Genomic DNA, 27,887 nt, shown 5'->3' on the forward strand with positions numbered 1-27,887 from the left:
TGAAAAATCGTGTTTAAATTTGCATTTTTAATACACATAAGGTCAATAGAAATTATTTCCATTTGAATAAAAGTTCAACCCTAGAAAGCGTTTATATGCGCACAATTATACAGTGGAAATATAGTACAGTCAGGGAGATTAACACTGTTTTTTCCGTTGTGTTTTTTAATTATTCACGTTAAAATATGGTAGTCTGTTACCGTTGACTTTGCTACACCCACAAACAAAATTATTGCAAAGGTGAAGGCTGGTTGTGCATTTCCGGTTTGAAGGTAAATATTTTTCTTCTTCGACAACAAATGCTTAGAAGTTACATATCCTATAATTGTAAAACTAAGTATTTTAAAAACCTCCATCCTTTATTATGTTACTCCAATTGATAAACTTCTATCATTGTTCGCAATTTTGCTGACAATTGATGTTTACTGCAGGGGGTCTGTTACTGAATTATTGCCTTTTATGGTTAATTATTACTGTTCGGGATGGGAAATCATCGACAAAAGTGTGCCCTGATATAACACAATGTGGTTTGTGATATATAAATATGTTTATTCAACGTATGGGGATGCCTGTTCAATAAACTTTAGCCCAAAATGCTAATCAAATCATCAGTTAAACATTGATTGCAATACTAGTTTGCTTTAAAGGCATTTTCAGGCAGTCAGTTTCAACTCCTTAAACTACCTTTGTAACTGCTTGGTTAGTGTGCTACAATTTTTGGGACAGTTCAGCAAATTGTAAATGCATAAACTGTTAGCTGCGTGATCAAAACACTTTGCCGTTGGATTAATATAGATCAAGACTGTACCAAATAATACTGTGATCATAGGACACACTTTTATGTACTGCACTGCATTTGAACAAAATAATTCAATTTCCTGCATCCTATCTAAAGTATTCTTCTTCTGAACATGTATTCCTTAACTCCATTTCAGGCAGAGTTTTGCTCAAAATTCAATAAATGGAAAAAAGGGTGTTTGTTTTAACTTCAAAGGGATATTTCTTAATTGACTAGATTGTTTATATCGGCAGCGGAAAATCAGGCTATATGGTTCAATATTGTACGATGTAATTTATGTAGTGTGATTCCCTTTTGATATTATTATTAAGAATCATGCTAAACATACTCTAAAGTGGCATCATTTTGCGCCATCAACTCCCCCCCCCCACCACCACCAACAAAAAAATAAAATCCCCCTCCCAAAAAAAGGGAAAGACCTGTTCAAAAGTCCGATTATATAGAAATGGCACCCATTTTGCGACGTCTTTTCTGTCAATATTTTTTCCGCGATGTGGCAATTCGTAAAAGGGCTCTAGAGCCAGTATTGCCTATTTAGATAGTCATTGATACAAGCTTAATTTAAATGAGATTCTCTCAGGCACTATATGTAAACCCCATCAACCTTTGAATATATTTCCGCCTAACTGTCAAAGTGAATAGACTTCGTCGATCGATATATTTCATGATCCAAAGCATCCACGCTACATTTACTGTTGCTTTTATTTCTTTTAAATTTATAATGTTATTGTTTTTCATACTTATAGACTTAATGAAATCTGTAGCGTGCTTGCCGAATGGGTAGTACCCGATGGTGAGGGTAAAAATACACGGTGAACAATGTCAAAATTATTGGACAGCTTTGTTATCAAAACGGGGCCAGCACCTGATGAGTCTTTCCGTACCCCCCAAAAAGAATAAGCAATCTTAAAGTTCTAGTAGTCGACTCACTCAAGATTGATACTTTTTAATATTTATAATATGTCTTAGGTGTAAATTTCTACTGTAATAAGACAATATTATAAATAATAAAATTGCAAGTTGATTTTTTTGTTTTGCGAGTTGCTTTGAACTCCTCAAAGTTAAATTCGAACCCTGGATCCATTAAAAAATCATAAGAGAAAACAAATATGGTGGCTTCTGATTTGTTGTTGTTGTATAAAATATGAAAGTGGTTCGGAGAAAACTGGTGTTTATTCTTACAGTCTGAGATGCATTAAATATCACTTATGTTTCAGACTGCCCTGTAATGTCTAGGTGCCTGACTCATGGGTATAAAATTCCGTCAATTGCACATGAAAGTTGTATCTGAAAGTTTGGCATTTTGATGAGACTGGTATTCTGTTCTTTAAATGCGCCTTAATCCTTCAAAAAAAATAATACTCATATGCCACGGCATGCCATTACAGTCGACCCTTGGAACACGGCCATAAGTGACAGGTTTTATGACATGTCATGTGCCAGGATTAAGCATGTCCTTGCAAGCTTTCACAATAGTTTTATTAAAACTAGCCATAAACAGTTATATGAAGCAGGGGTGTAGAAATGGGCCGGAAGCCGGTAAAATAACCCGGCTACTTTAGCATCTTCACCCGGCTATTTTCCCCGCATCAACAAAAATAAAATTATTTTATGGTCATGTTTTTATGTTTACATTCGTTTAAAACCCCGATTGTTGGTATTGTTTATTTTGGTTTCCGCATGTTCGGACTACGATACAGCATTAGCTTGATACGTGACGTCATTAGCCGCATCCCCCTCTGGGATGTTTTCAAGTACTATGGTTTGGGTTTCCCAGCGTTTGGAATACAATAACATTAGCTCGATACATAACCTCATTAGCCGCATCCCCCTCTGGGATGTTTTCAAGTACTATGGTTTGGTTTCCCAGCGTTTGGAATACAATAACATTAGCTCGATACATAACCTCATTAGTCGCATCTCCCTCTGGGGATGTTTTGAAGTTGAAGTTGATTTGTGAAGCAATGGAGGGTGAAAAAAAGAATATTTTTTTCCAGACACCAAAAAGCGTAATAAGTTTGCAACATTAGTCAGGGCTTCTGTTAGTCCTATTTCCATTTTCGCAACAGTCCTTTTTGTATACGCGTGTTACCCGGATGTAAACAAAATGAAACAAGCTTGCGGTGATGTCACTGCTAAACATAATCCATTATTTTGATGAATTTTACATGTACCTTTGAAATTTTGTACACTTTAAACGTCACAAAGTGTCCAGATATTTCTTTTGGTTGTTAAAACGGAATAAGTTAGCTGCAGGTGAAATATCTAGAACCACAGAAAATGAAGTTAGATGTTTAATTTTCAGAGGATCAGATTGATTCAGTGGCTGAAAAGTATATAATTGGTATCCTGAATCTGAATATGACAGTAATTTGGTTTATTAGTAAGCCCTCACTGGTGGTGGTGGTGGTGGTGGGGGGGGGAGGTACTCAGATTCAGTATCATATTCAAGTACATTTATGTTAAGGTTCCCTGTTACAAAATAAACATGCACCAGAAAGAAGACAAGAAATTTTGGTTAAAAAAGGCTTAAATTCTTACATTCATCCCACAAGGAGCCTTGCCCCCTTCTCCCTAACTGGGGGAGGTCACCCAGACCCCCCCCCCCCCCGCCTACTTTCAGGATATTTCCTGCTACTTCAATTAATTTCTACACCCCTGATGAAGCATTTAACTGAAATGCACTGTATTTGGTATGTATCTTGTAAGAAATTGTATGCAACAAAACAATCTAGTCTACATTTTTCCCAATAACAGTCATTTTTCATTTTAAATTTATACAGGGAATGTTCATCCCTAGCCAGTACACTGGGGAATGGATAAAAATCCTGGTATTTCAGTACAAGGATATTTCGGGAAACAATACTAACAATTTCATGATGATATCTCTAAAACTGCAAAATATACATGTTTACAAATAATACCATGCTGTTGCGCATTTACTGCCATCACACAATCATGATGTTAATAACTAAAGTACATTATTGAAATGATATGCAAAACTAGCGTATCAATATTCCAAATAAAGCTTATATTCATGTTGTTTTTTTCTAACAAAATCTCTAATGAATATAGATGAAGAAAAGCTTGGTGATTCATTTAAGTATTTTAAAACAATCAGGATGTTTGAAACAGACACTATGAAGGCAGTTGAAATAAGTTAGAAAAAAAGCTGTTGTTGCAATGGAAACTTGAGTTAAGTACCGGTATTTGTCATAAATTGTCAAGAAAATGGTGTTCTAATAACAATTCTTTTAAAGAAAGGAGTTTAGAAGAGTTGAAAGGGAACAGCTCATGGTTTGTAAATTGCACTTTTTTATTAGGAAATAAAGTGTGGCAAATAAGATAATGACAGCTGGAACCCTAATCGGCAAATGTTGATATTCACTCATTTAGGTATCATCTTTGAAGACCTCAATTTTCAATTGCGTTACTAAACAGAATTCAGATTTCTGTATGGGCAGAGATTCTCTGAATATTATAAGTCATGTTATAAAAGTATGTGTATTACTGTTAAAACTCAAATCTAGGTCTAGTTTGGTTTTTAGTTTTTCAGGAATTGCTTTAGTTTTCACAATATTAAAGCTCAAATGTCTTCATAAAATGTTACTTCCTTGTTTACAAAATTGGTAATTATTTCGCTTTTAATAATGACATTTTCCAATATTGAAATAGCTGATCTCATGGCAGACATATGATATTGGGATCAAAATGTCTGTTCTCTAACAAGTATGGATAATTGTTATCCAATATTTACCAAAGATACAATGTCTCTGGCTGAGGCATCACAATTATTACTCAAGATATACATTTATGGCACTTGAAATGTCGAAATTTAGCCAAATTCACTTTTAACCATATTCATTTTGTCCGCTCCATACCCTGATAGTTTCTTATTCAAAAGCTGAATGCCTATACACTGTACCTGTTATTTCCAGAACATGCCATCTTAATACAGCTTAGCTATTACCTGGTAATAAACATCAAGTATAGTAAATATATACACATGTGTACATAATAGATTACATATAACTGTGCGTGTGGAGACATTGTGTTTTCAACTTTTGAGATACAATTATAAACGGATTAATAGTAAACTTTTATAAGAGGCATTATATTATCAATATTTGCTGATATTTGTGCTAGGGTAAAGTCAATTCTTGATTATGCTTTTGTTGTTATGTGACTAACTTAATGGATATTCCACAATATTGTATGTATGAACTATCAAACTTTGTTATGTACAGAGGTATAATATTGTACTACATAAATATATGCCTACATCAATATACCACTGTCAATATACCTCTTAAATAATATTTGTTTGTCAATATACTTTTTGAGAATATTTTTCTGTATTAAAGATTGAAACGAAAAGTAAGAGCCAATTTTAAATTATATTGATATGTTGTATTCATAATAAAAACATTTGCATTAAGGAATGAGTTAATTATTCTCAAAACATTAAGTTTATCGTTTGTTGTTCTTTTCAAAGAAACAAGTGAAGCCTTTGTTTACTGAAGGCAGCTGCATGCAGTAATGATGTTATTACTTAACATATTGGCCATAATCCCAAACCATAAACCGTGCATTTAAATGAATGGTGTTACACACAAGTTGCAAACAAATTAACATTAACATTAAACAAATATGCAAATGCTTATCAAGGCCCAATGATATGGCTTACATAATAATCTCTGGCCTGACCTAATTGTGAGTTATGCCCCTTGATAATGATTGTTAAACAGATGAGCATCTACTTGGGGTACCCTTGATTTGTTTGGATTTTTAAAGCATTTTTCTCTCCACTCCTTTAATGCAGTGTTGTCTTCCTATTTCTTTCTGTCAGATTTTAGCCCTGATTTTAGTGGCCTATATCGTAATTTATCAAATGTCTTTTTTTCTCACCACATGTCAAAAGAAATTGGGAGTTCCAATTTTGCCTAAAAATGTAAACAAAACAGATAAAACAATGTGGTAAGGTTTGTTTAATTATGGACAATGTCATGTATACACCAATTCTTCCATACATAAATTGTTTGAGGGTGTAAATCCCTAATGAAATAAATGAAATCAACAAAAAACATCTTAACAGTTATCTATTGGAGATTCATCGCATCTCGGTATTAAATCATAGGAAGATTGCTTCAAATCTGAAGCCAGTAGAGCCAACAAAAGTACTATCTAATAAGCCTGTTTTGCTTCTGTTGCCAAAAGCTTCTTCCCCAATGACCCCTTGGGGGCCTGAAGCACCCCCTCCCCAAACCTCTTACCTAAATATATTCAGCCCTTTAGCTGCCAGGTCAATCATCCCTGGTTACGTTTGCACTAAGATTGTCCTATGAAAATCATGGAGCAGGACCATGACATTTTTAAACAGTGTAACTGGCTATTCACCATTCATCACAGCTTGCCAAGACCATTACAAAATAATGCTGTATCCTTTATGACTATTTCCACAGTTTGTTAAGATTCACCTGTTAAAATCAAGAAAGTAAGAGCCTCTGTAAGAGGATTCACTTAAGTTTTAACAATAAACTTAAGCTGGCTATAGTGTGATCTATGATTATGATGTTTGTTATAGTTAGTTTATTATAATAATGTTACGTTTGCATTTTATTATTATGTTGCAGGCACTCTTTTAGAATAAATGAGTTTCATTGGTAGTACATTATCATATAGCCTTATATATATGTGTGTGTGTTTCTTTTGGACTTTATATAATAAATAATTAGTAAAATGAAGTCACACATTGTAACTCTAATAGAGGCTAATACAAGGATGGCCTGTGTTATACCGGGTAATGTTGGTTAAATATGTTGGTAAATAAAATTTGCATGAAAACTGAGGTGGGGGGGTGTTGGTGAACATACATGATACTCTGGGCTAGACCAACATGTGAAACACTCAGGTGAAACACTTAATGTGAATCACTGTAATCATTAATGGACATTCCTGGCTGATATGTAACATGTATCACTTACAATATTAATGTAGAAATTTACTAAATACCTGAGGACCTGCCCTCAATGAGTCAAAGGTTGTGTTTAATTAACTGGACTTGTCTTTCTACTAAGGTTTAAAAACATCAATCCAAAAGAGCTACTTGATTTTATTTTTACCAGTACTTATATTTGTAAACTTGTTACTTTGGAAAATTACATGAATATTTAAGTTTAATTTGTGTTACTTGATGTGTATATTTTACATGTTGCATTATAAGCCTTACATGTTAGATGGTGTTGGTGATTAGTAGGTCATAATTAGGCTACATGGGTGGTTAATTAATTACATACATGTAACTATCACCATACATTTACATTGCTCTTCATATTGCTTAAGTGTGTGTAAAGGATTTCAAAGGATTTGTAACAGGCAAGATTATACTTATTATTTATTTATAATATTCATAGAGAAGACTTGTTTGTTTTAATCTTTAAGATTGCAATAATTCTTTTTGAATTTGTGTGAGCATCAACAGTTATATTTCACATGTAGAAGATGGTTTTTATGTTTTCCTAACAGATTCATTATCTGTTTTGTGTATTCACATCCTTTATATTATTGATAAACATGTACGTGGGAGCTGCCGCTAACATTTTTTTACTCATTTAATATATTTGGTATTGAAAACTTGCTATATAGTCTACTGTCTTAAGGGCCTGTACAGTAGCAAACAAATTTTGGGATGGGTACAGAATGGCAGCTAAAGGGTATCATGTCACTGAGTACACTGTCAGGACAAGTTGTCAGATCATAGACGAAAAACAGGCATGGCGGATGAGAGTATTAATTTTTGAACATACTGGAGTGAGCTTGATGAGATTACACTGCAGTATAACAGCAGCACACCAGCTTGATGAGATTACACTGCAGTATAACAGCAGCACACCAGCTTGATGAGATTACACTGCAGTATAACAGCAGCACACCAGCTTGATGAGATTACACTGCAGTATAACAGCAGCACACCAGCTTGATGAGATTACACTGCAGTATAACAGCAGCACACCAGCTTGATGAGATTACACTGCAGTATAACAGCAGCACACCAGCTTGATGAGATTACACTGCAGTATAACAGCAGCACACCAGCTTGATGAGATTACACTGCAGTATAACAGCAGCACACCAGCTTGATGAGATTACACTGCAGTATAACAGCAGCACACCAGCTTGATGAGATTACACTGCAGTATAACAGCAGCACACCAGCTTGATGAGATTACACTGCAGTATAACAGCAGCACAGCAGCTTGATGAGATTACACTGCAGTATAACAGCAGCACACCAGCTTGATGAGATTACACTGCAGTATAACAGCAGCACACCAGCTTGATGAGATTACACTGCAGTATAACAGCAGCACACCAGCTTGATGAGATTACACTGCAGTATAACAGCAGCACAGCAGCTTGATGAGATTACACTGCAGTATAACAGCAGCACACCAGCTTGATGAGATTACACTGCAGTATAACAGCAGCACAGCAGCTTGATGAGATTACACTGCAGTATAACAGCAGCACAGCAGCTTGGCTTCGTTTATGTCGATAGAGCACTGGTAGGGTCCCATAATGGATTCTCAGCTCTCTGGTGGCCTCAGTGTGTACCATACTAGTACAGATGAACTACCATAGTCCTGCCGATGTACTTACAATGTTTTACCTCTCTTAGCCTGTTCTTATATAGTACAATGGCAGCTCAACAGTATTACTCTGGTAGGCACATCGGTAGAACAACGACGGCACCTCCGTATAACATCGGTGACAGAAAACTTGTATTTCAGTAGAACATCAGCTCTTGTGCTGGTACTACAGTGTACATGGGTATTGTTACAGTCAGTTGAGAGTTTTCAAATACTTTCTCAACGGAGCCCTGCCGATTTTCTTGCCATTGTAAATTGTGCGCTCCTGTTTAGTTCCGGCGAGGTAGTGTGTAACAGGCCCTTTATGTGGGGGCATTTCCTGTTTTCTAGTTTTTTGCCACAGAAGAAGAAAACAGTCAGTGAATATTGAGGACATTACAGTTAACAATTAGAAAGTTGACAAACATACATATTTTCGTTTTGTTGTGGTGTATAAAACACTAAAATGATGTTCAATTTAACAATGATAATTATATATACACTCAAACAAAGCTGGATTGAAGTTGCAGGTAAACATACAGTCAATTGCACATGGCATTTTATATATAGACTGAGAATTACATGTCCAAAACCAAGCTGTGAGGCGACAACCCTCCCGGACTCACCTCATTCGTGACCTTATTGATATTGCATTGAACCTTCCAATTGACCTGATATATAAATAAATCCCACCCTTAAGTCTGGTTATATTACAAGATTAACTGATGATGCAATCTCTAGATTATGTTCAGACTGAAGAGCCTGAATTTTTTATCATTTATTCCAAGGTAAACAAAGGCAATTTCCTTATTTTCAGATCCTGAGACATACAACATCAGAAGACACCCACCTAGCATCCAGTAAACATGACAGATTCGGCAGAATTTCTAAAACTGACAGGTCAGAAATCGGAAGATGTGCCCGATATTGACCTGGACAATATTGATGAATTACTTGCTCAACTCACACAAGAAGAACTGGATGAGCTTAACGGTGACTTTGATCCTGATGTACGTTGAAGTTTTCTCTTCTTTTAACTTGTATGCTTTTCAAAGACATATGAGTAATTCAAGGTGTTGTCATAGCTTTGGTGTTGATGGTGTTGTTATCGGTTGATTTCAATCTCTGAAAATCGATCAATAAAAATAATTTGGTCTCGTTCGCAAGACTAAGTAATGTTGAAACCAACATAATATATATATATATATTTTCAGTTTTCATTCACAACATCTTATGATACTATGTTACTTTGTACATTTTAGAATTCCTTCTTGCCCCCATCAGAACGAATGCGCTCTCAGACAACTAAGGATCCTACCGGTCCATTCAGCCGTAAAAAGCTGCTGGCCTTTCTAGAGAAGAAGGCTAAGGACGAAAAGGACTGGGAGAACATCAAGCAGTATGTGAAGAAAGCTCCGGGTAAGAGAAACACAAATATGCTATCCATTTTTTTAACTTTTTTGGGGTTTTTAAAGAAGAAAAAAATGAAGGTATAGAGTTGGCGTTTTCGTCATTTTCGTAGAAATTGTTGAAATTAACTTACTACACATGTTGTCAGAGACATTACACACTTGCACAGCAAGGCTGTTTACTCTGACTTGAATGAATGTTGAGTTATGAGCCTTTTTTCGACCAATAAAAATACCAGACAAGTGTTGGCATTCAATCTTCAGCACTCCTGTTGGTTGTTGAGTGTCAGTTTAAATTATTTTTTAATTGAAAAAAACTGTCATTTCGAGGTCTGTTCGGATATTTGTATATCTAAGATATGAAACATTAGAGGGAGTGGGGAATATTAGGCATTTTTGTAGATTAAACCTGTAGGAATGAATGATTGAAAATGACTTAACTCTTTCTCTAGCTGTTTGAATAGATTAGGATAAATATTTTATTAATATTTACCTTTTGTATTGAATACTTAAGATATTTACAGCATGTGTCCTTTCAGCTGAGATTTATCGATTCAATTTTGTGAAAACTTTAAAGATAATAGAGTCAGGACTATTAGGTGGTCCTGACCATTTCCTTTGGTAAATATTGAGCATGATGTGTCACTTCCATTGTAGACGAGATATTGATAATATGTTCATGAAAGGGATGAGTTTTGGCACAACTACTAGAACTAATGCATGAACATGATTGTGGTAGCTTTAATTAGACAACTTATTTATATGGTTATCATAAGTTGTATTAATAAGGTTGATGTTGAATGCAATGTTTTTGGAATGAAAGGTTGTTAAACATTAAGTTATTTTTATCATTAATACATGGTGGAATGAGATTTTACTGGACTTGTGTTTAACATTAAAAGTTTATGTCTGTTTTGAGGCCTGCCTTTTTGTATTTAACCCTTGAATTATGTGTTAACAAGTTAAACATGGTTGATAAATAATGTTTAATCCAGAGCACAACCCCTTTGAAAAATGTCCAGAATAATTTCACATGAATCACTTTGTATTTCCCCGACTTTTCTCTCCATCAGATCTCTTTGTCAATAAACATCTGACATTTAGCATGCCTTAAACGATGATGCAATCATTATATAAACTTGGTGTGATATGCAGCATAGTTTAGTTTTTCAGCATTTTACAATTTTGAGTGTTAGGACACAAAGCTTAAAGTGTTTTAGATAATAAATTATTAAACAATACTTGCTATACATATCCATTTTGACATAAGTTTGACTAGTTTCATCACTCTACTTTAAACAGTTTTACAGGTATACTTAGTATGCTTTGCAACAGTTGAAAATGACACTGATCTGCTTTAATAACAAAAACATTTTCAAATGCATTAATATGGATCCGCATTAGTTTCTCTTTATTCCATAGTAACAAGATGTTTCAAATGCAAATGTCCATTTTGAAGGATAATTATTTGGACTTACCCAATCCACCTGCCATTGCCATATCATAGCTTGCATGACATCATAACATTTCCTGACACACTATTATTTGGACTAAATGTACATTCCAAGGGCTCCAATGTATATTTTTTCCCCTGGCACTGTGTTATTGCCTTCCATGAATTGTCCCCCATGCATCAAATCATTTCTGACATACAATTACAGGTATTTGGACTATATTACATGATTTGTCCCCTTATGCATCCTAAACCTCACACATCTACTAATGTAAAAAAAATAATAATTCTGAGTTGCAAAATGATTTATACTACATAAAAACTGTATGTTTTGTGTTGCATTTACCGGTAACATGCTTTGTGTTCCCCAATGCATCTTGTGCACGCCCCCCCCCCCCCCACTAACCATTAACCTTTGCTCACCCAGGGTCTTCAGATGTGGCAGATATTTCAGAGAAGACCTGGAAAGCTAAGGAAGTGCCAAAGACTCAGGAGGAAAAAGACATAGATACAGAGTGGGACGACATTCTGACACAGGCTACAGAGGATGAGCTTGTCGATTTAGCAGGTAAACACTGTGTATCTAGGAAATCAAGTACATCCAGCATGTTAAGCAAGTTTTTTTAATCACAGACCACTCACCTTCTAAAACTAGAGATGGTCTGATGTGGTGTAACCATGCTTTGATTCAGTGATTTTGAACATTAATAGAATGCATGTTTCATTTTTGCGAAGTTTTGTGCCTCATCACCAGACAATCATACTTATTTTAAATATTATTGAAAAGGTTTATTTAATTTAATTTTTGCACATTGTTATAAGTTTGTTTGTTATCCCGTCTCTAGGTTAACATTTGAATTTGTTGTTTATGTGAATGTAAATACCTCAAGATGACTCATTTTCACAGACACCATCCAAATAATGTACTGACCATTTTTCAGCTGTGTTGGGATTTCATGGGATGCTGAATCAGACCCAGTTTTATGCCTCGGAGAATAATGAGAAACTGGAGAGTGGGGGCTTTGCAGGTAAGCTTAATGTGTACGACTTCATACAAGCATACATTGTAATGGCAGACTGTTATACATCTGAATGCCAACTGACTTCATACAAGCTTACATTGTAATGGCGGACTGTAATACATCTGAATGCCAGCTGACTTCGTACAAGCTTACATTGTAATGGCGGACTGTTATACATCTGAATGCCAACCGACTTCATACAAGCATACATTGTAATGGCAGACTGTAATACATCTGAATGCCAACTGACTTCATACAAGCATACATTGTAATGGCGGACTGTTATACATCTGAATGCCAGCTGACTTCATACAAGCATACATTGTAATGGCAGACTGTAATACATCTGAATGCCAACTGACTTCATACAAGCATACATTGTAATGGCGGACTGTTATACATCTGAATGCCAACCGACTTCATACAAGCATACATTGTAATGGCAGACTGTAATACATCTGAATGCCAGCTGACTTCGTACAAGCTTACATTGTAATGGCGGACTGTTATACATCTGAATGCCAGCTGACTTCATACAAGCATACATTGTAATGGCAGACTGTAATACATCTGAATGCCAGCTGACTTCATACAAGCATACATTGTAATGGCGGACTGTAATACATCTGAATGCCAACCGACTTCATACAAGCATACATTGTAATGGCGGACTGTTATACATCTGAATGCCAACTGACTTCATACAAGCATACATTGTAATGGCGGACTGTTATACATCTGAATGCCAGCTGACTTCATACAAGCATACATTGTAATGGCAGACTGTTATACATCTGAATGCCAACTGACTTCATACAAGCTTACATTGTAATGGCAGACTGTAATACATCTGAATGCCAACCGACTTCATACAAGCTTACATTGTAATGGCGGACTGTTATACATCTGAATGCCAACTGACTTCATACAAGCTTACATTGTAATGGCAGACTGTTATACATCTGAATGCCAACTGACTTCATACAAGCTTACATTGTAATGGCGGACTGTTATACATCTGAATGCCAACTGACTTCGTACAAGCATACATTGTAATGGCAGACTGTTATACATCTGAATGCCAACTGACTTCATACAAGCATACATTGTAATGGCAGACTGTTATACATCTGAATGCCAACTGACTTCATACAAGCTTACATTGTAATGGCAGACTGTAATACATCTGAATGCCAACTGACTTCATACAAGCTTACATTGTAATGGCAGACTGTAATACATCTGAATGCCAACTGACTTCATACAAGCTTACATTGTAATGGCGGACTGTTATACATCTGAATGCCAACTGACTTCATACAAGCTTACATTGTAATGGCGGACTGTTATACATCTGAATGCCAACTGACTTCATACAAGCTTACATTGTAATGGCAGACTGTTATACATCTGAATGCCAACTGACTTCGTACAAGCATACATTGTAATGGCGGACTGTTATACATCTGAATGCCAACTGACTTCGTACAAGCTTACATTGTAATGGCAGACTGTTATACATCTGAATGCCAACTGACTTCATACAAGCTTACATTGTAATGGCAGACTGTAATACATCTGAATGCCAACTGACTTCATACAAGCTTACATTGTAATGGCGGACTGTAATACATCTGAATGCCAACTGACTTCATACAAGCATGCATTGTAATGGCGGACTGTTATACATCTGAATGCCAACTGACTTCATACAAGCATACATTGTAATGGCAGACTGTTATACATCTGAATGCCAACTGACTTCATACAAGCTTACATTGTAATGGCGGACTGTTATACATCTGAATGCCAACTGACTTCATACAAGCTTACATTGTAATGGCAGACTGTAATACATCTGAATGCCAACTGACTTCATACAAGCATACATTGTAATGGCGGACTGTTATACATCTGAATGCCAACTGACTTCATACAAGCATACATTGTAATGGCGGACTGTAATACATCTGAATGCCAACTGACAGCATACATTGTAATGGCGGACTGTAATACATCTGAATGCCAACTGACTTCATACAAGCATACATTGTAATGGCAGACTGTAATACATCTGAATGCCAACTGACTTCATACAAGCATACATTGTAATGGCAGACTGTAATACATCTGAATGCCAACTGACTTCGTACAAGCATACATTGTAATGGCGGACTGTAATACATCTGAATGCCAACCGACTTCGTAAAAGCATACATTGTAATGGCAGACTGTAATACATCTGAATGCCAACCGACTTCGTAAAAGCATACATTGTAATGGCAGACTGTAATACATCTGAATGCCAACTGACTTCATACAAGCATACATTGTAATGGCGGACTGTAATACATCTGAATGCCAACTGACTTCGTAAAAGCATACATTGTAATGGCAGACTGTAATACATCTGAATGCCAACTGACAGCATACATTGTAATGGCGGACTGTAATACATCTGAATGCCAACTGACTTCATACAAGCATACATTGTAATGGCAGACTGTAATACATCTGAATGCCAACCGACTTCATACAAGCATACATTGTAATGGCGGACTGTAATACATCTGAATGCCAACTGACTTCATACAAGCATACATTGTAATGGCGGACTGTAATACATCTGAATGCCAACTGACTTCATACAAGCATACATTGTAATGGCAGACTGTAATACATCTGAATGCCAACTGACTTCGTACAAGCATACATTGTAATGGCAGACTGTAATACATCTGAATGCCAACTGACTTCATACAAGCATACATTGTAATGGCGGACTGTTATACATCTGAATGCCAACTGACTTCATACAAGCATACATTGTAATGGCGGACTGTTATACATCTGAATGCCAACCGACTTCATACAAGCATACATTGTAATGGCGGACTGTTATACATCTGAATGCCAACCTGACTTCATACAAGCATACATTGTAATGGCGGACTGTTATACATCTGAATGCCAACCGACTTCATAGAAGCGTACATTGTAATGGCAGACTGTTATACATCTGAATGCCAACCGACTTCATAGAAGCGTACATTGTAATGGCGGACTGTAATACATCTGAATGCCAACCGACTTCATACAAGCATACATTGTAATGGCGGACTGTAATACATCTGAATGCCAACCGACTTCATACAAGCATACATTGTAATGGCGGACTGTTATACATCTGAATGCCAACCGACTTCGTACAAGCATACATTGTAATGGCGGACTGTTATACATCTGAATGCCAACCGACTTCGTACAAGCATACATTGTAATGGCGGACTGTTATACATCTGAATGCCAACCGACTTCATACAAGCATACATTGTAATGGCGGACTGTAATACATCTGAATGCCAACCGACTTCATACAAGCATACATTGTAATGGCGGACTGTTATACATCTGAATGCCAACCGACTTCATACAAGCATACATTGTAATGGCGGACTGTTATACATCTGAATGCCAACCGACTTCGTACAAGCATACATTGTAATGGCAGACTGTTATACATCTGAATGCCAACCGACTTCATACAAGCATACATTGTAATGGCGGACTGTTATACATCTGAATGCCAACCGACTTCGTACAAGCATACATTGTAATGGCGGACTGTTATACATCTGAATGCCAACCGACTTCATACAAGCATACATTGTAATGGCGGACTGTTATACATCTGAATGCCAACCGACTTCATACAAGCATACATTGTAATGGCGGACTGTTATACATCTGAATGCCAACCGACTTCGTACAAGCATACATTGTAATGGCAGACTGTTATACATCTGAATGCCAACTGACTTCGTACAAGCATACATTGTAATGGCGGACTGTTATACATCTGAATGCCAACCGACTTCATACAAGCATACATTGTAATGGCGGACTGTTATACATCTGAATGCCAACCGACTTCATACAAGCATACATTGTAATGGCGGACTGTTATACATCTGAATGCCAACCGACTTCGTACAAGCATGCATTGTAATGGCGGACTGTTATACATCTGAATGCCAACCGACTTCGTACAAGCATACATTGTAATGGCAGACTGTAATACATCTGAATGCCAACCGACTTCGTACAAGCATACATTGTAATGGCAGACTGTAATACATCTGAATGCCAACTGACTTCGTACAAGCATACATTGTAATGGCGGACTGTAATACATCTGAATGCCAACTGACTTCATACAAGCATACATTGTAATGGCGGACTGTTATACATCTGAATGCCAACCGACTTCATACAAGCATACATTGTAATGGCGGACTGTTATACATCTGAATGCCAACCGACTTCGTACAAGCGTGCATTGTAATGGCGGACTGTTATACATCTGAATGCCAACCGACTTCGTACAAGCATACATTGTAATGGCAGACTGTAATACATCTGAATGCCAACCGACTTCGTACAAGCATACATTGTAATGGCAGACTGTAATACATCTGAATGCCAACTGACTTCGTACAAGCATACATTGTAATGGCGGACTGTAATACATCTGAATGCCAACTGACTTCGTACAAGCATACATTGTAATGGCGGACTGTAATACATCTGAATGCCAACTGACTTCGTACAAGCATACATTGTAATGGCAGACTGTAATACATCTGAATGCCAACTGACTTCGTACAAGCATACATTGTAATGGCAGACTGTAATACATCTGAATGCCAACTGACTTCGTACAAGCATACATTGTAATGGCAGACTGTTATACATCTGAATGCCAACTGACTTCGTACAAGCATACATTGTAATGGCGGACTGTTATACATCTGAATGCCAACCGACTTCGTACAAGCATACATTGTAATGGCGGACTGTTATACATCTGAATGCCAACTGACTTCATACAAGCATACATTGTAATGGCAGACTGTTATACATCTGAATGCCAACTGACTTCATACAAGCTTACATTGTAATGGCAGACTGTTATACATCTGAATGCCAACTGACTTCATACAAGCTTACATTGTAATGGCAGACTGTTATACATCTGAATGCCAACCGACTTCATACAAGCATGCATTGTAATGGCGGACTGTTATACATCTGAATGCCAACTGACTTCGTACAAGCATACATTGTAAAGGCAGACTGTAATACATCTGAATGCCAGCTGACTTCATACAAGCATACATTGTAAAGGCAGACTGTAATACATCTGAATGCCAGCTGACTTCATACAAGCATACATTGTAATGGCAGACTGTAATACATCTGAATGCCAGCTGACTTCATACAAGCATACATTGTAATGGCGGACTGTAATACATCTGAATGCCAACCGACTTCGTACAAGCATACATTGTAATGGCGGACTGTTATACATCTGAATGCCAACCGACTTCGTACAAGCTTACATTGTAATGGCGGACTGTTATACATCTGAATGCCAGCCGACTTCGTAAAAGCATACATTGTAATGGCGGACTGTTATACATCTGAATGCCAACTGACTTCGTAAAAGCATACATTGTAATGGCAGACTGTAATACATCTGAATGCCAACTGACTTCGTAAAAGCATACATTGTAATGGCAGACTGTAATACATCTGAATGCCAGCTGACTTCGTAAAAGCATACATTGTAATGGCAGACTGTAATACATCTGAATGCCAACTGACTTCGTAAAAGCATACATTGTAATGGCAGACTGTAATACATCTGAATGCCAACTGACTTCGTAAAAGCATACATTGTAATGGCAGACTGTTATACATCTGAATGCCAACTGACTTCATACAAGCTTACATTGTAATGGCAGACTGTAATACATCTGAATGCCAACTGACTTCATACAAACGTACATTGTAATGGCAGACTGTAATACATCTGAATGCCAACTGACTTCATACAAGCGTACATTGTAATGGCAGACTGTTATACATCTGAATGCCAACTGACTTCATACAAGCTTACATTGTAATGGCAGACTGTAATACATCTGAATGCCAACTGACTTCATACAAGCATACATTGTAATGGCAGACTGTAATACATCTGAATGCCAACTGACTTCATACAAGCATACATTGTAATGGCAGACTGTTATACATCTGAATGCCAACTGACTTCATACAAGCTTACATTGTAATGGCAGACTGTAATACATCTGAATGCCAACTGACTTCATACAAGCATACATTGTAATGGCAGACTGTAATACATCTGAATGCCAACTGACTTCATACAAGCTTACATTGTAATGGCAGACTGTAATACATCTGAATGCCAACTGACTTCATACAAGCGTACATTGTAATGGCAGACTGTAATACATCTGAATGCCAACTGACTTCATACAAGCGTACATTGTAATGGCAGACTGTAATACATCTGAATGCCAACTGACTTCATACAAGCGTACATTGTAATGGCAGACTGTTATACATCTGAATGCCAACTGACGTTTGATTGCCAACTCATCTCAGGAAGGATGTTGAAGGATTGCCTGGTGTGTCAGTGCTATGCCCTACAACCTTAAAAGACTGGTTCTGTCAATGGATAGTTTTGAAGTTTTATAATATCATTAGACAAACTTATGCATCTCCACATACATATAGTTCACCGGCCAAGCTTTGAGCCTTTCTCCCACTTTATTTTCAACTTGAACCTGCTGAACCTGGTGTCATCCAATAAACAAACATATAGCGCCAAATGTCAAAATGTCAAGGCATGCAGAACTTGGAAGATAATACTTAGATATAGTGAATTATCAAATAGATTTTACAGATTTAGTAAAGATTTATGATTTATTAACCTACATGATCTCATTAGAATATGCATTGGCATTCAACAGCCATACCTAAGGTCCTATATATATATATATATATATTATAAATATCATATGGCAGCATGTGTGACATTGATATTGTCAACCCCATGGCAGAATGTCACTTGAGGCGTATTATTTTAATATACCGAACACAATTAAGTACATAAAAGGTTTAAAAATGTTTCTTAATTAATTTAATTAAACAGGTTTAACAAGGTCAACAAAATATAACATAATAAAATAATTATATCTAGAACAGAATTCCACCGTTAATTGTGATAAAATTTCTTAAACTGACAGTTCCTTTCGTCTGAAGTTTTTTTGTACACATTGATGTGATGTGACAGCTGTATGTGTATAAGGGAGGCAAATTTAGCTCAAATATTGATGCTGTTATTTGCCCTTATATGACATTCAAAATATCACTGCGGTCACATGTGAATTTTGCTTGGTCACATGTCAAAAAGGTTGAAAAAATTTCTGACAGTCAAAATATCTCTTTTTTCGGGTAATGGGATTTTACCATTGTAGACAAAAGTGAGGTATAATGAATATATATATAGATATATATGTAATGTATTTCATCTGTATTACAGGTTTGGCAAAAGCAGAACAACTGAAGGTCGCCCCGTTTGAGCCACCAAATACAACAGACGTCGAACAGAGCATAAGACTCATCAAGGATAACGACTCTTCGCTTAAACATCTGAATCTGAATAATATTAAGGTAGGGGGCATAGGATCATTAAACCAAAAATGTCTTTGAAGATGCTTAATTTGAGTGAGTTACATGATGTCCATCGTTGGTTTTACATTGTATTCCTGTGGGTAAATTTACTGAAAAAATCTTGTTTTTCATGAATATTAATGAGGTAGGTACTCTTTGACTTAGATTTACCTTGACTTATGGAAGGATGATGCTACTTAATATTTAAAAGTAATTTCATTGGCTTAGATTCCGAAAATGCCTCGTTAATTTTTCATGATTAAGAAATTTTTGTAGTCAAATGTCCGAAGGTACTCAGTGGAGCATATTAACGACCATATTTATTACAAAAATATGTGACATAAAGTTTCCTGTTTAACATTTATACATCACACCATGCATAGTCTAAAAATTAAGCAAGATTTTTTCTTATTATTTAAACAAAGGCTTTTCTGTAAAGCTAAAATGTTAATCATGGTTTTACTTGAGAACGAGTCAAGATATACTCCCTGATGATTAATTTCAGTGATACAACATTTTAATCATAATATGGGATTTATTGTTCTGACAATGTCTTTGTTTGTAAAATTTTCGAACATATTTGAAGTATTTTGAGTAAACTACACAAAAGCATTCACATTCTTTTCTTTCTTTAGAATATTTCGTATGAACGTTTGGAAGCTGTGTGTGACGGACTCAAAACAAACACACAGTTAGAAACCCTTGAAATGGCGAGTGTTGCTATGACAGACAGAGTCGCAAAGGTAATTTATTTGTTCAGTTATAATATACCGATTGGCTAACATAATTGTTCATTATTGTGACCGTTTAGTGGTGAGAAACAGAGAAAACGCCAGCAGTGCTTTGACAGACGGAGGTTTTTTTTTTTTCAGTTATGTCAGACAGAGTTGTTGAGATAATGTATTAGTTGAGAACATTTCACATGAATGTTTGGAAGCTGTTTGGGTGGATTTAAACTGATTAACAGCCATATTTTCTGAATTACAGAAATTGAAGGTACAACAATGTACTTCACTGGCTGGCTAGTGAGTTCTAGGGGATTATGATTGATTTTTGTAAAAGTTTTCTTATTTTTAACTTAAATGTACAAGTTGTTCTGTTTACAGAGACTTAGTGAAGCATTGAAAGAAAACAAAACGCTTACTTCACTGAACATAGAGTCTAATTTCGTCACGGGAGAGTTGATAGTGGAAATACTGAAGTCCATAAATGTCAACAAGACTGTGACAGAGTTTCGAGCCACAAATCAGGTTAGAATCAAAAGTTTTATACAGAGTTATGGACAAGTTTGATGGTAATTGATTGATTTTAAATTGGTTGATAGTATAGATCAATAAAAAATGATCAGTTTGATACCATAAGCTGACGTGTTTATTAAAATGATCTAGGCTCATATCTCAAAAAAAAAAAATGAGAAATTTCATCCAATTTCACCTTGTTATTCAATAATGATGGGCGTGGATCAGTTGTGTATTTGGCCATATACTTTTATGTTTTACTCTGATACAAACACTTTGTAAATAATGAGCTCAATAACTTTACATGATTATTTAACAGTGGTGAAAATGATTTCTACTATTTACAGTATACATTGTACTGATTTGAAAAACACTTGCTCAAAATAGGAATTTTTAGCAGATTGAAAAGAAAGTATTTTTCATTTGATGAAATATTTGAAATAATTATTTTCAGAAACCAGAAGCCCTGGGGAATAAAGTAGAGACTAAGATTATAAAGTTGGTCCAAGAAAATGACAAAATGATGAAGTTGGGACTTGCTTTCGAATTCCCGGAAACTCGGGTGAAAGTCACAGAGAAACTACAAAGCAATTATGATCAAGGTGAGAGCATTAGCTCCCTTTGTTGTGTTAAAATCTCTTATAAGCAGTAGTTTTTAGGTGTGTTATGTCATTGACAAGCTTGTCTGCAATCCCAAGAAAAAATATTGAGGTATTGTCATAGTTATAGTGTTTTTGAAACTTCATCATCAGCATTGTTGTGAAGTCAAAACTTGGCTAAAACTAGAAAAACTTTCTAACTATTGACATGAAACTTTAAAGACATGTTCACACAGCCAATAGCGCTAAATAGACATAATAATGAGGACAGCTTCTAGAACTTTTATAAGATTTTTGAAAAACATGGCGGAGCCTTTTGACAGGGAAAATTTGAGTTGCGAACTTCTAAATTGCAAATATTAAAGTTTAACATAACTGGTTATTCTGCGACTTTTTTATCCCCCGCCTTGAAAAGGCGAAGGGGATATAGTAATGGTAGGCGCGATGCCGTGCATGCGTGCATGTGTGCGTGCGTGCGTCCGTCCGTCGGTCCCACATTCATTTCTTTGCATCTCCTCTTACATTTCTCATGCGATTTCTACCAAACTTTCACAGATTGTTAATCATAAAGTGAAGCAGCGCATATTGTTGGGCTTTTGCGATTCAACCATTTTTGTAGGAGTTATTGCCCTTTGCTTATTTTACATTTAAAATTGGTTTCTTCGCAACTCCTCTTTAAGTTTTTTATGCGATTTCTACCAAACTTTCACAGATTGATGATCATAAAGTGAAGCAGCGCATATTGTCGGGCTTTCCTGATTTGAACATTTTTGAAAGAGTAATTGCCCTTTGCTTATTTTACATTTAAAATTGGTTTCTTCGCAACTCCTTTTATGTTTTTCATGCAATTTCTACCAAACTTTCACAGATTGATGATCATAAAGTGAAGCAGCGCATATTGTTGGGCTTTCCCGATTCAACCATTTTTGAAAGAGTTATTGTCCTTTGCTTATTTTGCATTTAAAATTGGTTTCTTCGCAACTCCTCTTACGTTTTTCATGCGATTTCTACCAAACTTTCACAGATTGATGATCATAAAGTGAAGCAGCGCATATTGTCTGGCTTTCCCGATTCAACCATTTTTAATAGAGCTATTGCACTTTGCTTATTTTACATTTAAAATTGGTTTCTTCGCAAATCCTCTTACGTTTTTTCATGCAATTTCTACCAAACTTTCACAGATTGATGACTATATAGTGACGCAGCGCATATTGTCGGGCTTTTGCAATTTGACCATTTTTGAAAGAGTTATTGCCCTTTGCTTATTTTACATTTAAAATTGGTTTCTTCGCAACTCCTTTAATGGTTTACATGCGATTTCTACCAAACTTTCACAGATTGATGATCATATAGTGAAGCAGCGCATATTGTCTGGCTTATAAGCGATTTGACCATTTTTGAAAGAGTTATTGCCCTTTGCTTATTTTACATTTAAAATTGGTTTCTTCGCAACTCCTACGTTTTTCATGCGATTTCTACCAAACTTTCACAGATTAATGACTATATAGTGATGCAGCGCATATTGTCGGGCTTTCGCAATTAGCCATTTTTGAAAGAGTTATTGCCCCTTTTTTTACATTTAAAATTGGTTTCTTCACAACTCCTCTTACGTTTTTCATGCAATTTCTACCAAACTTTCACAGATTGATGACTAGATAGTGACGCAGCAAATATTGTGGGATTTCGCGATTTGACCATTTTTGAAAGAGTTATTGCCCTTTCTTTATTTTACATTTAAAATTGGTTTCTTCGCAACTCCTCTTACGCTTATGACTATATAGTGACGCAGCGCATATTGTCAGGCTTTTGCAATTTGACCTTTTTTGAAAGTTATTGCCCTTCCTTAATTTTACGCATTTCTTATGTTCCTGAGAAACTACCCTTACCATTGATTGGCTTTCGTTACAAAAAATGCCCCCCATGAGGCGAGGGATATAGCTGTCTGTGACCGCTCTTGTTTCAGCAGTTTCTTGAGCCATTTCTGCTAAACACTTGTCTCATGTACAGAACTAAATTATATACAGCATTGCTGACCTAGAGTATTGAGTTAAAAAGTTGTTTTTGCTTAAGTTGACCTTTTGTCATTCCATCAGTCTGTCCATTATAAAAGGTGTCTGCTTCATATCTCTTGAACCAATTGGTTATAAAATAAACTTGCCACGAAATGTTCAAACAGTTTAGGGGGCATGTAAAAACTAGCTTGGTTTAAGATCAAGGTCACTCTTAAAAGTCAAAGGTCATAAGACTATAATATGACTATATTTCATGTCTGATGTGAGGATGTGCAGAGAGCATGTTACATCAAGCTTGGTTTAAGTTCAAGGTCACATTTAAAGGTAAAAGGTCATATGACTACACTTCATGTCTGCCCCTCTCTCATGAACCTCTTGAAATAATTGAAAAAACTTGCCACAAATGTTTTTCATATTGAGGCAGTGTGCATGTTACAACCAGCTCTGTTCATGGTCAAAGGATTATGACTATATTTTGTGTCTGAAGTTCACCATATTGAGAATGAGACTGTGTCAATATGTTACAATCAGCTTGGTTCAAGGTCAAGGTCACACTAAGAGGTCAAAGGTCTTATGAATAAACTGTCTAGTTTAGGCCTGTTAATATTTCCATACTCTCTGTTATTATAACTACTGCTGTACTCCTCTGTTGTACCACTGGTTTAGCTTAAAATAGGTTCCTTGAGTTTTAACATGAATATTGTTTGTATTAAATATTACTACTATTTTGATATTTTTTCAGTACGCAAGAAGCGAGTATCAGACAAAGGAGAAGCATAAATAACATAACCACGGAGAACCTTAGTCAGTGTGGCATGATAACTACCTTTTGTGTATCTTGATACCCGTGACTGTGTCCTTTATTCTTCTGGTTTTATCCTCAAGTCATTTTACACCTGTGGACAAAAACCGTTTAACACTATTTGGAAATATACCTAGAGATACAAATTATGGATGACTGTGTACAGTTATATGGATACTAAGATATAAACAAAGGAATACAAATTATTGGACATCGATTCAAACCTGTGGAAAAAATCTGAACATTTGGCTAATACATTTACCCAATAAGTGCTGTCTATACACCTGTGGGCAAACTTTTGAGGACACTTCCATCAGACATCTTCAAAGAGATACACATTGTGAAATTGGTTCACAACTTTGGTCTGTGAACATTATCCAGGATAGAAATTAGCAAAGAGTCATTGATTTACACCTTTGAACCAGTCTGAAAACTTTTACTCTTGAAACTTTTTAATAAAGAAAGTGTAGTTACATCACATAGTATGACATGTATTGGATGTGAGACCTTTTTTTGAATAAAACTGTTTTGATTGTTGGCACATTTAGAAGTATAGTTTACACACTTAGATGAAGATCCCATTATTTGTTGTTATTATTTCGATAGAACCTTGAAATAGATCAGCATTTATTAAGACTTTGACAATTTTTGCCTGATATTTGTTTAGTTCATATAAAGGATATCAAGTCTCAGATCAATGAATTTGGTAAATGTAACTGGGATTTTAATATCATGGTTAGTTAAATGTATACACCCAAGTTTTTTGTTTTTATTTTTTCTATGAACAATGCCATTTTCCTTATATAACCTGTACCAATGTATTAAATCAGGATTCTGTGTTTAGCTTTATATGAAATCATTTATCTCATTACAAGAGGATTCTTGTTTTTAATTTATACTCAATGTCATTAAGATGTTTTATAAAAATTAAATTTAGATCTTATTTCTAAACTAAATCATGTTAGTAAATTTGTCTTTTGCGTCATGAACAATTATATTGCACTGACATTTAATTAACATGTATTAAAATATTTTAAATATGATTGAGAATACAATTTAAAGCTGCACTCTCACAGATTGAACGTTTTGACAATTTTTTATTTTTTTTGTCGATTGTTTATATTTTAACGAGCCGATTTTTGTGAACATCAAAAGAAACCAGTTATATAAGACTCCTGACAAAAGAGTAGATCACAGATTTTTATATTTAAGTTCAAAAATTGATGTTTTATGCATTTTTCTTAAACCATTAGTAACGGTTTAAGCCATAAAACTATAATTTTCGAACGGATATATGAAAACCTGTGATCTGATCTTTTGTCAGCAATCAATTTTATCGTTGGTTTGCAGGTATTTACGCCAAAAATTGCTCTTTCCAAGACAAATAATAAAATTTGTATTAATGGTAAATCTGTGAGAGTGCAGCTTTAATGAATATTGTTATTTTTGTTAAGCTTGTTGTTTTTTTTAAGATGAAAATGGTACTGCCGGTTATATATGTATTGCTTAGGATTACAGAGCTTAGATGTATTGTATTAATTTGCTTTCTGTAAAAAAAAATAATAAAGATTATATATTAATAGAGAAATAATTGCCATATTATATATTATTCATATATATAAATGATTATAAAAGAGGTTACTTTATTATAAAAGAGAGAAAAATATAATACTTTAATACAATCTCAAATCAATGAGGCTAACTGATTTTGTCATGTTTGCTGTGGTTATTACTTTGAGGTTAACTAACTAATCTTTAATTCAGATAATTGTAAAAGTATATGTTTGATATATGTTGTTTTTATTTTTTTTGGACATATTTACTCTCAATGTTTTTAGTGAACTGCATTTACGGACTATAATTCACATAAAGTCACAGGTACTCGTTGTGATATGGGTACTCTGGCACTCATTGTGACACCAGTACTCAAATGTGAAAGGGTACTTCTTCGACCCCAGTACTCATTGTGAACTGGTACTCCATGTTAAATATTGCTTAACTTAAAAGCCCACAGAATATGTCTCCATTCTTTTATAGTAATTTCTCAATAGTGTATGCCTTAATCTGTGATCCAATTCTCTGAATTATGCCATAGGACTCAATCAAGATTTTACAATGTTTAATATGGTCAAATGTCAGAAGATATTTTGGAGCTGCTTCATCAAGTATCCTTGGAGTGTCTTTACCCAGAAGGTATTGTCACCAGTGCCATTGAACTGTTAAAAAGATCTCACAGGGGAGCTGTGTATCATTCATAAACTTAATTAATGACTGTTTGCAATATTTATGAAGATAGCTAGGTTTGTTTGACCAGCATCTGTCAACACACACACAAGAAATTGCACCTTAGCTACATTTATAAAAAAATATTTTAATGTAAGGATTTTCATAACTAGATAGTTCTCATTTCTATTATTGAACATAGTAGAAACTTGATTGAGTTTTAGATTTATTCTGGTGAGCAATAAGTATATATTCTTTTAGTTTTAGCGCCCATATTGTACAGGCTTTACATGTTCACACGTAATTTTGCATGAAATGTGTACATATATTTATTAAAACATCCTTCCATAACATGTTTATTTTGATTGATCAGGTAATACTTTACCATTTTTGTATGTCTTTATTCAGTACTGTAAGTTCATGAATTATTTGTTGTCGAAAAACCCAAAAAAGGTTTTATAATGTACAGTCTATCTGTACCGAAGAAAAAAAGCAATTATTTTGAAAAATAATTATTTCAATATCTACTTGGAAGTTACTTGTTTGGTAACACCCACATTCCTTGTCAATTGAAAAATCTGAATGTTTTTTAAGGTCTTAATACTTGACCGTATACATATGTGTCTTTGCTTAAATCTTGCCCTGTCAAGGGGCTAGTTAGTCGCTTTGTGTTAAAAGCAATTTTTTCATTGTAAAACAGTCAATCGATTATGTGTGTATCAGTCTAGTTAGTAGCCAATTAAATACAGCGTTAGATAGCATTGTGTATCACATGTACTCTGCTAGCCAATCATAATTATTGTTACTATGATTTTCAGAACAATATCTTACTATAAACATTGAACGAGAAAAAAGACCTAAAAACAGGAAAATAAATACCTTATAGAATGATTAAGGAACATTTGGAAACAGCTGTTTTATTGATTAAATAGATGTCAATGTTGTTATAATTATGACAATTCAGATCTGATTTCAATTTTACCAGATGTGTCATAACAGTTAAACTTATATTCACACGTTGTTTTTTTTTTCCATTGTTGCTGTTCTATATATAAACCTTGTACCATCATGATTTGTGTTTTAATAGGTGAACCTAGGAAAAGATTTTTTTAAATAAATAAAAACTTAAAAATATGCCTCTCATTTTGTTTCGTTGT

General features: G+C 35.2%; 1 protein-coding gene across 4 annotated transcripts; it reads left to right on the plus strand.

The window, feature by feature from the left end:
- Positions 1-206: 206 nt before the first annotated feature.
- On the plus strand, positions 207-27,864 carry LOC128222182 (tropomodulin-like). 4 transcript variants are annotated; one of them, XM_052931065.1, is made up of 10 exons: positions 207-272; positions 9,245-9,437; positions 9,690-9,846; positions 11,717-11,857; positions 12,231-12,317; positions 19,726-19,856; positions 20,492-20,599; positions 20,963-21,106; positions 21,549-21,696; positions 24,448-27,864. In XM_052931065.1, exons 2-10 carry the CDS (start codon positions 9,294-9,296, stop codon positions 24,483-24,485), a joined length of 1,098 nt encoding a protein of 365 aa, XP_052787025.1. In that variant the 5' UTR covers positions 207-272; positions 9,245-9,293; the 3' UTR covers positions 24,486-27,864. The 4 variants fall into 4 exon arrangements, with proteins under 4 accessions (XP_052787025.1, XP_052787024.1, XP_052787027.1 ...); XM_052931064.1 differs by lacking the exon at positions 207-272 and adding an exon at positions 3,986-4,096; XM_052931067.1 differs by lacking the exon at positions 207-272 and adding an exon at positions 3,986-4,096 and having other exon boundaries at positions 11,744-11,857.
- The last annotated feature ends 23 nt before the right edge of the window (positions 27,865-27,887 follow it).

Source organism: Mya arenaria, chromosome 16 (assembly GCF_026914265.1).
Source record: "Mya arenaria isolate MELC-2E11 chromosome 16, ASM2691426v1".
Taxonomy (NCBI): domain Eukaryota; kingdom Metazoa; phylum Mollusca; class Bivalvia; order Myida; family Myidae; genus Mya; species Mya arenaria.